This window comes from Patiria miniata, unplaced genomic scaffold (assembly GCF_015706575.1).
Source record: "Patiria miniata isolate m_02_andy unplaced genomic scaffold, ASM1570657v1 HiC_scaffold_3, whole genome shotgun sequence".
Taxonomy (NCBI): Eukaryota; Metazoa; Echinodermata; class Asteroidea; order Valvatida; family Asterinidae; genus Patiria; species Patiria miniata.
This window is the reverse complement of record NW_024037069.1, coordinates 32,043,479-32,058,838: the sequence shown is the minus strand read 5'-3', so window position 1 is coordinate 32,058,838 and position 15,360 is coordinate 32,043,479. Positions and strand designations below refer to the sequence as shown.

The 15,360-nt window shown below is 40.0% G+C and overlaps 1 protein-coding gene across 1 annotated transcript in view; it reads left to right on the top strand.

Moving 5' to 3' along the window:
- LOC119736693 (receptor-type tyrosine-protein phosphatase T-like) overlaps positions 1-14,251 on the top strand; it is a 31,323-nt gene extending 17,072 nt beyond the window's left edge. The window contains 25 exon segments of the mRNA XM_038210708.1: positions 633-782; positions 1,302-1,610; positions 2,054-2,347; positions 2,683-2,991; positions 3,253-3,549; positions 3,751-4,053; positions 4,522-4,803; positions 5,153-5,277; positions 5,693-5,768; positions 5,989-6,353; positions 6,485-6,572; positions 6,858-6,934; positions 7,045-7,081; positions 7,481-7,578; positions 8,294-8,416; positions 8,775-8,932; positions 9,268-9,403; positions 9,532-9,681; positions 10,222-10,321; positions 10,766-10,842; positions 11,137-11,268; positions 11,561-11,692; positions 12,225-12,379; positions 13,013-13,148; positions 13,836-14,251. Of these exon segments, the coding sequence (XP_038066636.1) occupies positions 633-782; positions 1,302-1,610; positions 2,054-2,347; positions 2,683-2,991; positions 3,253-3,549; positions 3,751-4,053; positions 4,522-4,803; positions 5,153-5,277; positions 5,693-5,768; positions 5,989-6,353; positions 6,485-6,572; positions 6,858-6,934; positions 7,045-7,081; positions 7,481-7,578; positions 8,294-8,416; positions 8,775-8,932; positions 9,268-9,403; positions 9,532-9,681; positions 10,222-10,321; positions 10,766-10,842; positions 11,137-11,268; positions 11,561-11,692; positions 12,225-12,379; positions 13,013-13,148; positions 13,836-13,907 (4,181 nt within the window). The 3' untranslated portion in view covers positions 13,908-14,251.
- The last annotated feature ends 1,109 nt before the right edge of the window (positions 14,252-15,360 follow it).

Sequence of the window (15,360 nt, the reverse complement as noted above, 5' to 3'; positions counted from 1 at the left end):
GGACTAGATTGATCAGCGCCTGTCTAAGTAAAGAACCTTGTAAACTTGTAAACTTCTAAGTAAAGTAAAGAAACTTGTATAATTTCAGCTTAAATTAACGGACATAATCTACTGAATCAGGCATAGTAGGGATTTCTTCATCAGAAAAATTACTTTTGTTGTATGCATACATCATTAGTTTGTTCGGATATGCAGTGATTTTACTCTATTTAACAGCGCGCTCCCTAGCAAGTTAAGATGCTGACACCTCTAGACTGCTTCCTTCTTCTATAGATTCTGATAAGAATAAGAAGGGGATTTTCTTTGCTAATAGTGTCTTGTTCCCTGGCCTGACCAGATCCCATGATGTTTTGTTAATACCAGTACCACAATATTAGGTAACCGTCACATTACAATGGATGTAACATTTAGCAACAAAGGCCTTTACTTTAGCGCATACCAAGGGCAAAATGCCGAAATATTCAGGAATTCAAAATTTTAGGGCTGATGTATAAACAACCATATGAACATGTATATATTTAGCAGATTTAGATTATTTCGCTTGTTGAACTTCGGAGGTTATTTGCTTAATGTCCTTCTGATGTAAATCAGTTGTTCTTTTTATGATTTTGTTTTTAAATTATTCCTTTCAGACCCTGCTACGAAGTCCCTGGCACCAGGTGGCGTTCAATCCTTCAGTTTATTCCAAAATGATTCGATAAGGACGTTCCGTTGGCGTCCTGTGAATTGTCCAAATGGCAACATCATTGTGAATTACGCATACAAGTTCGGGACAGTCGAGGGTGAGCATGAAGCCGAGGCAGTATGGACTGAAGGCGACTCTGTATCTGTACACCTGTCACCATGCGGTACAGGGTATGGATTTGAGGTAGCTGCTGAAACTACCAAAGGCATCGGACCATTCAGCTTTAAACAGATTGTTCCGCCTATTTGGAAAGGTATACGATACATGGTTGGAAATTGTTAATATAATATTTGTACTGAAAATGCAATGTCACCCCAAAATTCCCCTTAACACTTATTTCCCGGTCACTAGAGCCTAATTATGCCTATCAGTTTGTTCACCGCGCGGACAAACCATTTAATGCACTTCCTGTACTTTATTCCTTTTTGCTTTATCAAACAACTTTTTTGTGTTATCTCGGTAACACTTTGAAATTGGCTCTTGGGAGCGATGTTTTGAGAAGAACATAAAAGGGTATTCTGTGATAAACTTTTTGGGATTCATTTCTACACACAATGTAAGCAAAACACACATTACCACATTATTAACGATACAATCGTATATTCTTGCTGTGTAGTACCTGATACCGTAGGTGGACTAACAGACAAGGGAACCAGTCACAACACCTTAAGTCTGTCGTGGGGAGCACCGGGAACCAGCCAAAAACACCCCTGTCCTGCATCTGACTACCTGGTGACCTTTGACCTCATAAACCTGGAGCAGTGTCTTGAAGTTCATCAATACGGCGGTTCAGTGAATACGACTGACACAAGCGTTACTCTACAAGGACTGAAGGCGTACTCTACTTACAACATGTCTGTCACCCCGCGAAACGAAGCCGGCAACGGTACAACATCATTCCTTCAAGTAACAACTGGGGAAACCTGTAAGTTTGTTTGTCCATATTTGTGTTTGTTCTTTTGATACATTGCAATATTACATAATATTTTGCAATATTACCACGGGAAATTATTCTTTAAAACGAATTGCGCGTTTTCAAAAATTGGAAAGACATCTAATTCATTGAAGGAGTATTCTTCCATCTGTGTATAAATACAGTGCGCACATACATTGTCCAAATTACATGGACACTGAACTTCATAATACATTTTGCACAAACCGTAAAATGTTCTTTTCATTATCGCAAATAACTGCTTTCCGGGGACAGCACTGGAAATCTTAAAAAATAAAAATAACAAAGATGTACAAACCCCATTAGTAAAACCTACTGCGGAAAATCTTAGCCAAATGCACGAATTTCCCTTATCCATCTTTTGTTAGACATCATTCAATTAATACTGTATTCGAATTAATTATTATATTTACTAGATCCTCTGGTTCCACTTGCATTCATCAGCAGTTCAGCAACAACTGATAGCATCACGTGGACATGGAGCCCCATTCCTTGCGGGAGCAGAGGTGGCAACATTATTGGCTACAGGACACGTTTGACTGGAAGGCCCGTTGGGATAGTTAAAGAAGACGTCTCAACCACGTCAGTGAAACACACAGGATTAAGACCCTGTACAAATTACATTCTAAGTGTAAGGGCATACACCAGTGTGGGGTACACCACAGGACGTCCAAATCAGTCTACTCAAACACAAAGGACGGGCACTGTCGGTACGTTCATGATCTCCGAGTTTTTTTTTAACAGGAGAGGTGAATATTAAGTGGGTGTATGACACTAATTGGCTTACATATAGGCCTATGATGACAGTACATATTTTGGAAGTCATGAACAGATAAACATGTACCAATTTATATGTATAATTAAAATATAGACATTAGTTATATAAAGTATGTTTTGATTCTTAAAAACCTCACACACTTATTTTATGTCAATAGCCGCAAAACATACAGGCACAATAAAGGATTTTTTTAAAAGTGATTTAAAAGTTCATTTCCTTGATTAAAACTGGAGACAAGTTCAATTGTGATACCTCAATTTGTTACAGTTCCAGACTATGTATCAGTTATATCCGTCCGCGCCACTTCACGTGAACGAAACGAATTTGACGTTCATTGGACTTCCTCCGAAGGACCCTGCCCTGCGACATCTTACAGTGTAACATATGAGCTCATCACGATGGACCAATGCACCAAGCAGAATCCACCAATCATAACAGATGTAGGAACGGTCGACACCACTCACGCTACTCTCCACCTACCTGCGTATTACTCAAAGTACAGAGTAAATGTCGCGCCAATCAATGAAGCTGGACATGGTGAAGGCAATTTCAAAGATATAGTAACTAACGAAAACGGTAAGTTCGGTGTTTTATATTGGTGTGTTATATATTGTTTTATAACTTTAGTTACAAAATGGATGTCGATCACATCGGGTTTTAGAATAGTTTTTAACCCTAAATTGTACCGTGCCTGTGTATCAACTGAAACGTCAAACATAATTTTGCCAATTGAAAAGACCGTGACACGTTTTCTTCAGTTTCTTGATTTAGGGTACAATTTAGGGATAACTCGATTTCCCAAGAAAAAACAAATTTGGTAAATTTGATCTCTTACAGTACCATCTGCATCACCGGTAATCCGAGGTACTGCAACCAATGACAGCGTCACGTTCTCCTGGGATCCCATCCCTTGTGGCAGTAGACGTGGCAACATCACGCACTACGAGTACAGATTCACAGGGCCAAGACCACAAGAAGAAGGAAAAACCAACGAGAAGAGTAACACCTCCAAGCTGTCGGTCACCTTCCGTGATTTATCACCATGTACCACTTACTCAATCAGAGTTCGAGCATTTACTCGCATAGGAGCAGGTCTGTGGGCAAACTGGACACACCAAGATACAGTCGTAATAGGTAACTCGTAAAACTATTTTGCTGATTTTTTCCCCCATTCGATGAATGGGTCAGGTGTACGAAAGTGCTATAGTTTTTGATTCTCTTGAAAAAAAAAGAAGGGAAAATGGAGCATGCGTTTTACCATTGCTCATTGAAAATAAATATTACTGAAGATCATTTTTTTGTTAATGATGTAGTTTGATTTTTCATCTTTTCCAGATGAAATCCAATCCTTTAACCTCGATCCCTCAACCAATGAAATCAGGACCTCTTGGACAACTGCTGGGAACGAGGACAACCCTTGCTCTGTGACCTCGTATCGCGTTAGTTACCAACTTCTCAATTTGGAACAGTGCCAACCACGGACCGATCTTGCCGTTATAAATAAGACAGTTGTAAATGGCAGTGACATCGAATTCACATCAATGCATGCTTACTCTACGTACAACGTGCAAGTCGTACCAGCAAATAATGCTGGCGCGAAATACAGGAAGAGCAAGACAGTTACGACCGACGAGGGAGGTAAGTGCACTTAAACGCAAGAGGGCGGTTTACCCCTGACTAGCTTACGGCAATGTCTGAATCGGGCCTCCAGAGCTACGGCTATGACTCTTGTCAGCACCTTTCTTAGTCGTTGTAATTGCCAATGGCCGGCCTAGACAATACATCTGGACAGGAGCTTCGGGCGCAGCTTAGCTTTCTGTCTAAAGACAGACTTCTGTGGTACAAATCAGGGTACTTATTCATGGATAGCAAGTAGGCAACGTTTCTTTTGTCAGACAAGGTGACATTATAAGCTAATTATGCGTATGTACCTGTGCATGATCTCATGACCCTTTTCAATGTAATGCAACAAATTAACTCGATAGTACAACACGTAAAAAATATATTGAAATCCATTTCATTGCAATGCCATATACACCTATACATGAACACGATAGTCTTTTCATTACAATGCAAGTATCACTTTCGAAATCCATTTCTTTACAGTGCCATTGGCTGCTCCGGTAGTCGACACAATGCTCCCATCCAATCAGAGCGTTCGAGTGTCTTGGCATCCCCTTCCCTGCGGCAAACGAGGCGGTAACATCACAGGCTACACGTACGAGCTGCGTGACGCATCTGGGTTCATGGTAAAAACAGCCGACACCACGGCAGAGTCTGTTGAAGTCGATGGTCTGTCACAGGGGGCGTCCTACTCCTTCAGGCTGTGGGCGTTCACGCGTGTAGGACCAGGACCCTGGAAGGAAGGAGATTTTGAGATTCCCAAAGGTATAAAATACTCAAAGAGTAATCAGTAACTTTGCTATTCCTATTTTGCTGTTAGCTTGAATGTTTATTCAACTATCACGACAAAGGTGTATTTCCAATTTAAATAAACAAATTATGCTCTTGAAATGTAAATCGAAGAAACGTAAGACTTCGTCAATCTCATAGATATTGTATTTGTTGAAAATCTATTTGAAAGAACAAAAATGTGTGGAAACTATATTCATGAAGCCTGTATGCGTCATAACAAAGCTTTTTACCTATTTTGGAAATGGTGCAATTTTATTTCGCAGGCCCATCATATTACTATGTGTATGTAATAATCGAGTTGGTTTGATTTGTCTTTCGTAAGACGATGCTGCTCCGCCTACTCCGCCTGGGAGTAGTCCTGTGGGCTCATTTTTGGGCGTGGTCGTCTTCATCTTGGTAGTTGCGGTTCTTGCTCTCCTGATAGCTGTCTTAGTCAAGTAAGTTACCGTAATCAAGGCACTGAAAATCAAGGGCGGATCCGGGGGGGGGCTAAAGGGGGCCATGGCCCCCCCCCCAAAAAAAACGAAACCATTTTTTTTTTTTATGTGACATCGCAATAAAGGCAGGCAATGAGTACACCACCATCTTTTCCTCAAAAAAACATTGGTTAAAGTGGTCAGAAATTGCCTCAGATCGCACCACAGAGCATCTAGAATCCAAAAATGTTTCCGGGCCCTTAAGCGGGCCCCGAACCCCACGCCGTAATTTTTTTGACCCACTTTTTTGGGGGACCAAAAATTTTTTTGGCCCCCCTAAAATTGTGTTCTGCATCCGCCCTTGCTAAAAATGAAATACAAGGCGATCTTTTAAGAATCCATGAAGAGTTTCTGGCATTTTCTATCAAAGGAAACGACGACAACAGAGGACCAAGGCACTGGGCAAGGACAACACTGGCGATGGTGTCCAGGATACTTATGGGAAAGGAGACAAAGGTGGAGGTATGGTTGTCTATTATTAATTTGGGCATGTGCACGTAAATATACAAATTAAAAAGAAACTTCTGTTAATAAGAAAGGTCTTATTGCAACCCATCTGCAGAGACAGGACTAGCAAGACCATTAAAACGATGATAATTTCGTAAAGCTCTTAAAAAAACCCGGCAATTCAGTAATTTGAGAATGTTTGGTCGGAAAACGAAACTGGCATTTATTATTTCAGTTGAGTTGAGGAATCTGCCATCTACGTCTGGTTACAAGCCATACGCTACAAAGGGTCATGAACCAGTGGCGTCATCTTCTAATCCACCAAAGTCAACCGATCAAGTAGCTGTTGATATCTCGCCAAAAGTGGGACCATCCACAACATCAACTGATTCAGCATCAGCATCTGGTCCATCCACATCCACTAAGGCTCCCGTGAAGTCCAAACCGTACGTCAATCCTGCCACCAAGTCCAATCTGAAGGCTTCGGCAAAGACATCCCCGAGTTTCTCCCAAGCCGGCCCAGTTGCCATGGCTCACCTGGCTGAATACATCAAAAGTAGAACAGCTGGGAAGATCAATGGATTCCAACAAGACTATGAAGTGAGTCTCTTGACTTTTCTTAATACCAAGATTAATTGTTATTTTGGTCAGACGTACGTACGGTTTTGTTTTTAGATCCGTGTCTTCGTAACTGCGATTTTTTGATAATGTTATTTTCCTATTTCTTCCAGTCGATTCCAAGTGTATCTATCCACCCTTGGAATGTTGCCAAACTGGACCATAACAAGAAGAATAATAGATACAATAACATCTTGGCATGTGAGTTCATTTGATTGGGCGATTCAAAGCTTATCATCAACAGGGCCTATATACCGCTTTTTCGTCAGTATATATTTTACATTTTGTCATTTTAGAGAATTTTACCATGGGATTGTTGCCAAAATCTATCAATGAAGTAAAATGGGGACCCATTATTTAAAATATCTCTAATTTCAGATCCCGCTAGCTTTCGCCTATGGCAAAACTCTAATTTAATATTAAAAACAAATATGCCAGATGTTCGCGGACTAGACCTAAAAATATTGCAATATCTTGTCTCGACAGATGACCATTCTCGCGTGGTCTTGGAGTGTCTTGAAGATAACCCACGATCAGATTACATCAATGCCTCCTACATCAATGTAAGTCTTCATTTCAATCTTTCATGGTTAGGATGCCCATTTAACCACAACACTTTTCCTTTTCAAAAGAAGTGATATAAGCTATTGGTGTATATTTTTCTATCCAATAGGGCTACAAGCATGACTCAAAGTATATTGCCAGCCAGGGTAAGTATTTCGTAAAAAAAATATAATTATTTAAAAAAATATAGTGCAGAGACATACACAGAAACTAACAATATACATATTTCTGCTTGATCCCTAAACATAATGTTAAATGATCTAAAAACAAAAATATCTGATTTTGAAGTAATTTTTTTCAACAGCATCATGTCCTATAATTATTTGAGTGGGTTGTCATCATCAAAAGTTGGAATAGAATTAAACTGTTCAGAATTGCATGCCCCTTTCCTATATCATAGACGTTCAATCTTGTATGTCACCCTTTTCTAATAAGCATGAGGTGGTATATTGTAGTAAATTCAAAGGCACTTAGCATTTATAAAGGCAGTAGATTCGTCCTTGCACGTCACACTGTTCAAATAAGTGTTTCTGTATATGATAAAGGTCCTACCAAGGCTTCAGTGCGGGACATGTGGCGCATGGTGTGGCAGGAACGAGTAGGAAAGATCGTCATGCTGACGAACCTGATCGAAAATGGCAAGGTAATTGGATTTGAGATTGGCCTACGCATGGGTCTATCTATTTCGTTTCTTCAACCGGTCCATGTCGTTCTTACATGCATATACAGTCCCTGCTTTTCCGTGTTTTTTCTAGTTAATAGTAAGATTATAATACGACATCAGATACGTGTACGAAGTTTCATAAAAAGAAACCGGTCAGACATTAAAGTCTGTGAGCCGAAAAAAAGGTGGTTCATACAAGCCATACAATTGCGCCTATATATCATTTTTTTGGTCAAACACTCGAACAAATCTAGAAAACTAGGACATTACCAATCTTCGCCATCCACATGGTGAAAATGTACCGCCATCTAAATACAGCATACCATCTTTTTACAGTGAAAAAATTCATCACCATCTATACACGATGAAAAAAAAACGATCAAAATAAACCACCATCTACACAGGGTAAAACAAACATAATCACCATCTATATGCAAAAAATCATACCCTCATCTACACAAGGAAACAAAAACAAAGTCGCCGTCCACACGTTGAAAAAAAAAAAGTTGTCGCTAATTTTTTTTTATATCAATGTGTATAGGACGCGAATTGCCGAAATTATATTTATTACTCCGCTGTATACCAGACTCACACAGGTAATCATTATTTTCACTTTTTTTTTAATCAAACGATTTCATCTTCAAGCATTCCGTGGTTAGGTTTTATTCTGACCTCTTTTTTCCTCTTTGTCCAGGGGAAATGCGAGCAATACTGGCCAGCGAGTGAGGGCAGCGCAAACTACGGTGATCTGTTCGTCCGTCACGTGGACGAAACAAAACACGCAAATTTCATTGAAAGAATTTTGCACTTGTCGAAGGTAGGTACAAATCATGACATTCTTTTATCCCATCCAGTTTAGGCCTACATTAAAAACACTATGCCCGTTGTAAAAAAGCCCAAACCATGTTTGTGCTTTATCTAGCCTACATATATTCCGTACCATAATTGCTGATACTCGATTAAAGTTGCTTACTTTGTTGCGTGTAAAGCTAACATAACGCAATACATGCCGCCGCTATCTGCCCAAATTAAAGCTTTAAACGCTTCTTCTGAATTTATCCAGATTTTACACATTGCAGAAACTTACTTGTGACCGTCTGATATTCGCACCCTTCTTTCAATATAGATTTCCTTTTTTTTGTAGTGCAAAATTAAAATATTTGTTTATCTTAAAGAGCACTGAGCCTGAGGGTGAATACCGTGAGTTAACCCAGTTCCACTACACCACCTGGCCAGACATGAAACCACCAGAGTCATTTCCGCTACTTCAGTTTGTAAGAAGGGTCCGAGCAACAGACGCTTCACAACAAGGACCCATCGTTGTCCACTGCAGGTATCGTTATGTGACCTCTTTGTATTTTGAGTTCTCAAAAAGCTTCCACGAAGGCATGTTCACTTTTCTCTGCTATCGAAGTCAACCTTAAGTCTCAGTAAAGATGACCCGACTAAGAGAAATGAGTCTGTTATGTATTTCTCTCGAATCAAACTTATGAGCCAACATTTATGAAACTATAAGTACCGATTATATCTATTTAATTTTATCATAGCCTTTCTACGAGCATCGTTCGGACATTAGTTTAACACAAATGAATATCTTCAAACTTCACATTGAGTTCGAGTGGAGAAAATTGTTTAAAACACTTGATTATGTCGTACTCGTTTCTTCAGTGCTGGAGTTGGCCGCACAGGAATTTTCATTACTTTGGACTCCATGCTTGAGATGGCGGAGGCAGAGGGCCAAGTCGATGTCTTGAAGTTTGTACGCGATATGAGGGATCAGCGCTTCCTTATGGTGCAAACTCTGGTGAGTCTTTGGTTTCGGATAAACTTCCAGTTTCAGATTTGTAAATTAAAACTAGAAGGTGACAATTCACACCAACAAGAGTTCATATGGTATGCAACATCTCAATATTGCATCGTTTGTATTTCTAGGATCAATACAAGTTCATCTTCGATGCTCTGTTGGAGTCGAGTCTGTTAGAGAACACGGCCATCAGCGCTGATTGCTTCCATCAGAGCTACGCTAAACTCAAGAAACGGGACAAGAAGACAGGGACTACTGGCATTGAGGCGCAGTTCCAGGCAAGTCGTCTGAAATGCTTTCGGAAACATGTTGATCATGATAAAAGTCTTAAACACAAGGCATTTAAACTTGGTTTGGGAAGGTTTTCCTTCTCAGCAGTGAATCTTAGTTCCCACATTACCCTTACAGTGACGTGACAAAGATGGCTTAAAAGTAACGTACATAAAAGTCAGGTGTCCTACCCATGGAGCTATTATTAAGAAGGTTAAAGGTTAAATATAATAGTAAAACACTCTTGTCATAACTTCTTTAGAAGATTGTGGTTTTAGAGGGCAATGGGGTACTATATTTAAGGATTTACTTGTTAAGCTGTCAGCTCACTTTTAAGGGAAGACCCTTCTCTGGAAAAAAATCACTTCAGCCCGTTCAGCCCCAAACCTGAATGCCCGAGAGGTTGAAACTTCTTTATCAACCCTAAATGAGGTGTAATCTGAAGTAATAAGTAACGACGGATAAGAAGATAGACCCAGAGTAAGTTATTCAACCCTGCTGATTATCTTTGATCGGTTGCCATTTTTTTCTCTGTGATACCTTCACAGATGTTGGAGTCATTCACTGCCTCACCGAGCGAGGAGCAGTGTATGGGAGGGAGAAGCGCCGCCAACGTTGATAAGAACAGATTCAAAGAATGCATTCCAAGTAAGTCAGTATCCAAAATAAAGGCACATAATTACTGGCACATGCAAACCCACTGTTACTGTTACTACCTATTTTCAAAACTCCTTGAAAGTTCATTTCATTTTTAGAGAATATAGGTTCAGTGTTCTCGGTCCACAGTAACAGATTTTGGTGAGTAAGTATAAACACTTTTCCTGTATTTGTTTGGGTTTTGTCAGCTTGTTGGCTCAAGACAGCAAACATTTTTCGTTTTCTCTTTAGCATAAGTTGAACTATTTTTCTTGTGATGTTGCCTTTTTTTCAAAATTTGGTGCTCCAACCACATTCCAATAAGCATTCGTTTGAAGGACAAGTGTAGAATGCTTATAATGTTTTGTTTATTTCTACACTGACTTTGGATTATAAATATCAAGGCCTTGTAGGACATGCATTTTACAATTTTCATTGAAACTGTTTGTCTAACAGAAGACAGCACCCGACCGTATCTGATGACAAAAGGTGACGAAAGAAGTACCAACTACATCAATGCTACATTCCTGGATGTAAGTCTTACAAACTTGCCAATACAATATCGACAACAACTTTGATCCATACCTCACCCGTCAACCCCTAGAGTGATTCCCCTTAAACTTCTCAAAAACGTACATCTTAACTATAACGCCCTCCCATATCGTGCCCATACCCATGACGTAACACTAATAAGGGAACGTTTAGTATTAGCTTGATATATTATGGTTACTGTTAGCAAACATTTGATATAGCGTAGTTATTATGCAGAAATTGTAATACCCTTGGAGTTATAGAAACCTAATTGTCTGTGTTCTTCTATCTAACAGGGTTATAACAGCAAGCATGCCTACCTAGCTACCCAGGCACCTCTGCCTAACACACGGGGTGACATGTGGAGGATGGTGTTTGACTACAAAGCATCTTGCATTGTAGTGCTCAATTCCATGGACAATGACCCGGTATAGGCTATACAATTCCTTATATTTCAAGGGGTAGCTTTGTTTCCACACTTATGAATTATTAAAAAAAGGCTTTTTGCTGAAAATTTGTCAGGAACATGGCAATTAAACGAACACAAAAGACGGTGATATTCCACACGGTACCTGCATGCATCTGTTGAATATACAGTACAAGCTCTTTGATAGGATACGTCATTACCATCCCAATGATATCGCTGGAGGGCCTGATAAGCACTGTACTTTCCTCCCATAAGCCTAAATCTCTTGTGACTCTTGCTATTCTTTTTTCCAGAGCGTTGTCCAGTATTGGCCAGAGAAGGACAGTTTGGAGTTCGGACCACTGACCGTTACACTGACGAATGAGGACCGATATTGCGAGGACATTATCATACGGCAGTTTGATGTTAGCTATCCCGCTAGGAAGGTAGGCAAATGAGAAAGTTCTATCAAAGACCATTCATCAATTTGTCGTTGACTCGTGACGCACCTTGCGCCTGCGCGCTAACTTTTAACTTAGAATCAGGATCCCGCGTCGAACTGTGCTCGAACGTTCATGTCCTGGCTCCCTGCATCACGCTGAGTGCCCGCATTTTTTTGGTAACCAGCGATATGACCAATCTGAGGTAGGCTAACCCGAATGGTCGAATAGACTTGTTCACTTATTGTCGACTATACGTGCGTTCGATTTGATTGGGTATTTCTATAGTAATGGGTGACCGTAGCTATAAGTCGAATGTTGTTTGTTAAATATTGTATATAAGTTGCAGCTTATTCGAAACAGATTATGTCATTAGAAACAGTCCGATGCCTAAAATTTCGTTCTTTTGGTACATGTTTGTATACCCACGAAGCACACGAATCATTATTAGATGTCAGATTTTGCCATTAAATACTGTAGGTTTTGTTGCTAGTAAGCAAAACAAACAATATGTTCAACCAATTACTTTGACAAATAGAATGACGAGGTTCAGAGCGTCTGTCAGATCCAATACCTGGGATGGCCCCCTGGGAAAGAGGTCCCAAGATCTCCGTCTAGTCTCCTCAAGGTGCTGGAGGCTGTTAAGATGTGGACGACTGACCACCCTGATGGACCCATCGCTGTCCACTGCATGTAAGTACTTCACAGGGAGAAACAATCTATAGTTGTCAGCCGTGGCAGCCGCGCAGTTTCACTTTCCTTACCTGCAATCTTGGCCAAATCTCGCTGGGCCCCCAACCCCCCGGCCCCCGTTCAATGTTGTCTCTCATTACGCGGTGTGTGCTCTATCAGCTGGAGAGAACAACATTGACTGGGAGAGCGGGGGAGTGGGTGACCGTGGCAGGCTCAGGAAGTGCCCCAACCATTTTGACCGGGGTTGTAGGTATGCATATTTTAATCCATGGGATCTCTGAAATGTCGTTAAAGCTTGAACTTTTTCCCCTCTGTCTGAACAGTCTGAACTAAACTTTATTCCTGTAGGTTTCTTCATCAGCTTTCCTGTTCTTCATCGACGACACCCATAATTCATTTCTGATTGGGGACCATGAAACAAAGTGAGGACAGTCCTCAATTGGTATACGTGTATAAAACCGATGAGAGGTATAAACAAAGGAAGACCGATGAAATGTTTTCGTTGTACTTATGAAGTACCAGAATGACTCACATAGAACAAATCATATTCCATGTGTTTCTACCATTTTAAATTAATACAAACAATTCAAGTTGAATTATTTTTTTTCACCAAACTGTTCATTCTTGTCTCAGTGACGGTGTTGGATGCAGCGGAACATTCTGCGCCATACTCACACTCCTGGACCAACTCGCAGTGGAGAAAGACGTAGACGTCTTCCAAGCCATTAAGAAACTCCGCACCACCCGGGCTGGGATGGTCAAAACTTTGGTACGTGTCAAGTCATTATTACTGCACCTACGTACCGGGGCGTAATGGGTGATTTTAAGCAGAATCTTGCGATGTGGTATAAGGACTTTTCGAAACCTTGTCTTGTTGATTGGCTTGGTGTGCATCGGGTTCTTAGTTCGTGGCCAAATCAGATGTTTTGTTGCTTCAACATTGGTGAAAAAATAGAGCAGTAGCCAAAACAGTGGGGTTATTATAACTGAAGCAATACTTTAATTCATGAATGGATACCAAGGCCAAAAAAGGCTCCGGTTTCTGGTCTGCACGCGCGTCGTGGTATCCATGCGCGTCGGCAAAATGAAAAAGTTATTTTTTTTCAATTTAAGATGCTGTCTCAAAACCGCCAAACTCACTGGTTTGACTGGAATCCTGCTGCTGCACAATTTAAACGTGTTTTCAATGGGGTTCAGTCGAGTATAAACTTTATGTGGCCTCTCTGGGCTCCGATACATTTTGCACTAAATTTAGTCAGGAACCATTTGCAGTCATCAGCCGACATTTAACGAAAAAAAAAAAGTAAAAAAAAAAAAAAGACGCTTCGCCGCACCACTCCATACCAGAAACCAAAGACCTTTTTTTTTTACTAAAGACAGTCACCATGTAATTGTGATATTTAAATGTGAACATGAATGAAATCAACTCATACCTATGTTTTGATCTTAATTTCAGGCTCAGTACCAACTGTGCTACCAGGTGATCCAAACCTACTTGGATTCCGGCTCAATCTACGAGAACTATTGATGAACCAGTGTGGAACAACTTATTAGACATCATAAATGTCAGATTTGCATGTCCATTAATTTGTAACTGATACCTAAAGTTTTTGTAACGTCAGAGAGGATTTTTAAAAGGTAGGTTTCGCTTCTACCTCGGTATGAAATCTAGTTTCAATTCTAGCTCAGCAATTTATGTTCGTCTTGGGGCCCAGGCTACTAGCCTTTTTGTTCCTATCTCGCTGACTGACTTTCTGACTGACTGACAAGACTGTTTGCGGTACGGAGCGCGGGGCAGTGTTATCGTTTAGGATTACCCCGCACTGATGTGCTAAATCTGGGTCATTGTGTAGACCAGGGCCCAATTTCACGGCGCTGCTAAGCACAAAAAGTTGCTTAGCACAACAAAGTCTAGCTTATAAAAGCATATTACCAGCCAAAACTCCACGTGATTTTTATGCTAAGCAAACAACAGTTGAATACTAATCACAAGCATTATACATCACATGGAGTTTTGGCTGATAACCTGCTTTTATAAGCCAGACTTTTGTTGTGCTAAGCAACTTTTGTGCTGAGCAGCGCGTGAAAGTGGGATTTTTTATAAGCTATACTTTTTTGTGCTAAGCATTTTTTTTGCTTAGCAGCGCCGTGTAATTGGCCCCATACAGATGTTTGAAACGTCTGCCAGTGAATATCCGTTGTAAATCAATTGAATATGCGCTCTGACTTGGCCTGATGTGAGATTAAGCAGGCTTACCTAGTATTCTTTATTTGTCCCTGTTTAGCAGGGAATTTCCTCCTATATTTTAAACTCAACATGTTCCTTTGCCGTCTCAACCTGTCCTATATAGTCATCTTTGTGTTTATTTCCCCGCTTTGGTTTAACAAATCCTTAGTATAATAATTATTCAAGAAATGACGAGACAAATGCAGTCACAAAATAATGATATCATTAATTGATTACTTTTATACCTAATTAGACAAGCGGTAATTGATATATGACCATTTACTCAGACACCATGTGGGCATAAAGAAGTAAACTGTGCTGTAAACTTCAATCATGTGCTCATTGTACACGATTATTAATTTAACATTTATATTATCGAAAACAAAGCCTTTGTCGTAAAATGCGAACCATTGGATCTAGTCAACGTTAAGATAAGTGCTTTTAATTACAAAAATGATGACTTCACTGAGATACTTATACGCTAATATTAAGCATAAAATCGAGACATATTACGCAAAGTCTCTAATTATTTATATACTCAAGATGTTGTTTAAATATTGTTTATGGTACAATTCTAGTAATAATCATTATTTTAATCAAGAGTACACTCCTTAAGCTGCGTTTAGAAATTAAATTCAAATGATCTTGCTATTACTTTGTAAACAGGTTTAGAGGCTGAACATTACATGTCCAATGCCTGAACATCAGTGTGCAGTTGCTAAATACTGTTTATCAATACTCTATACATGTTTGG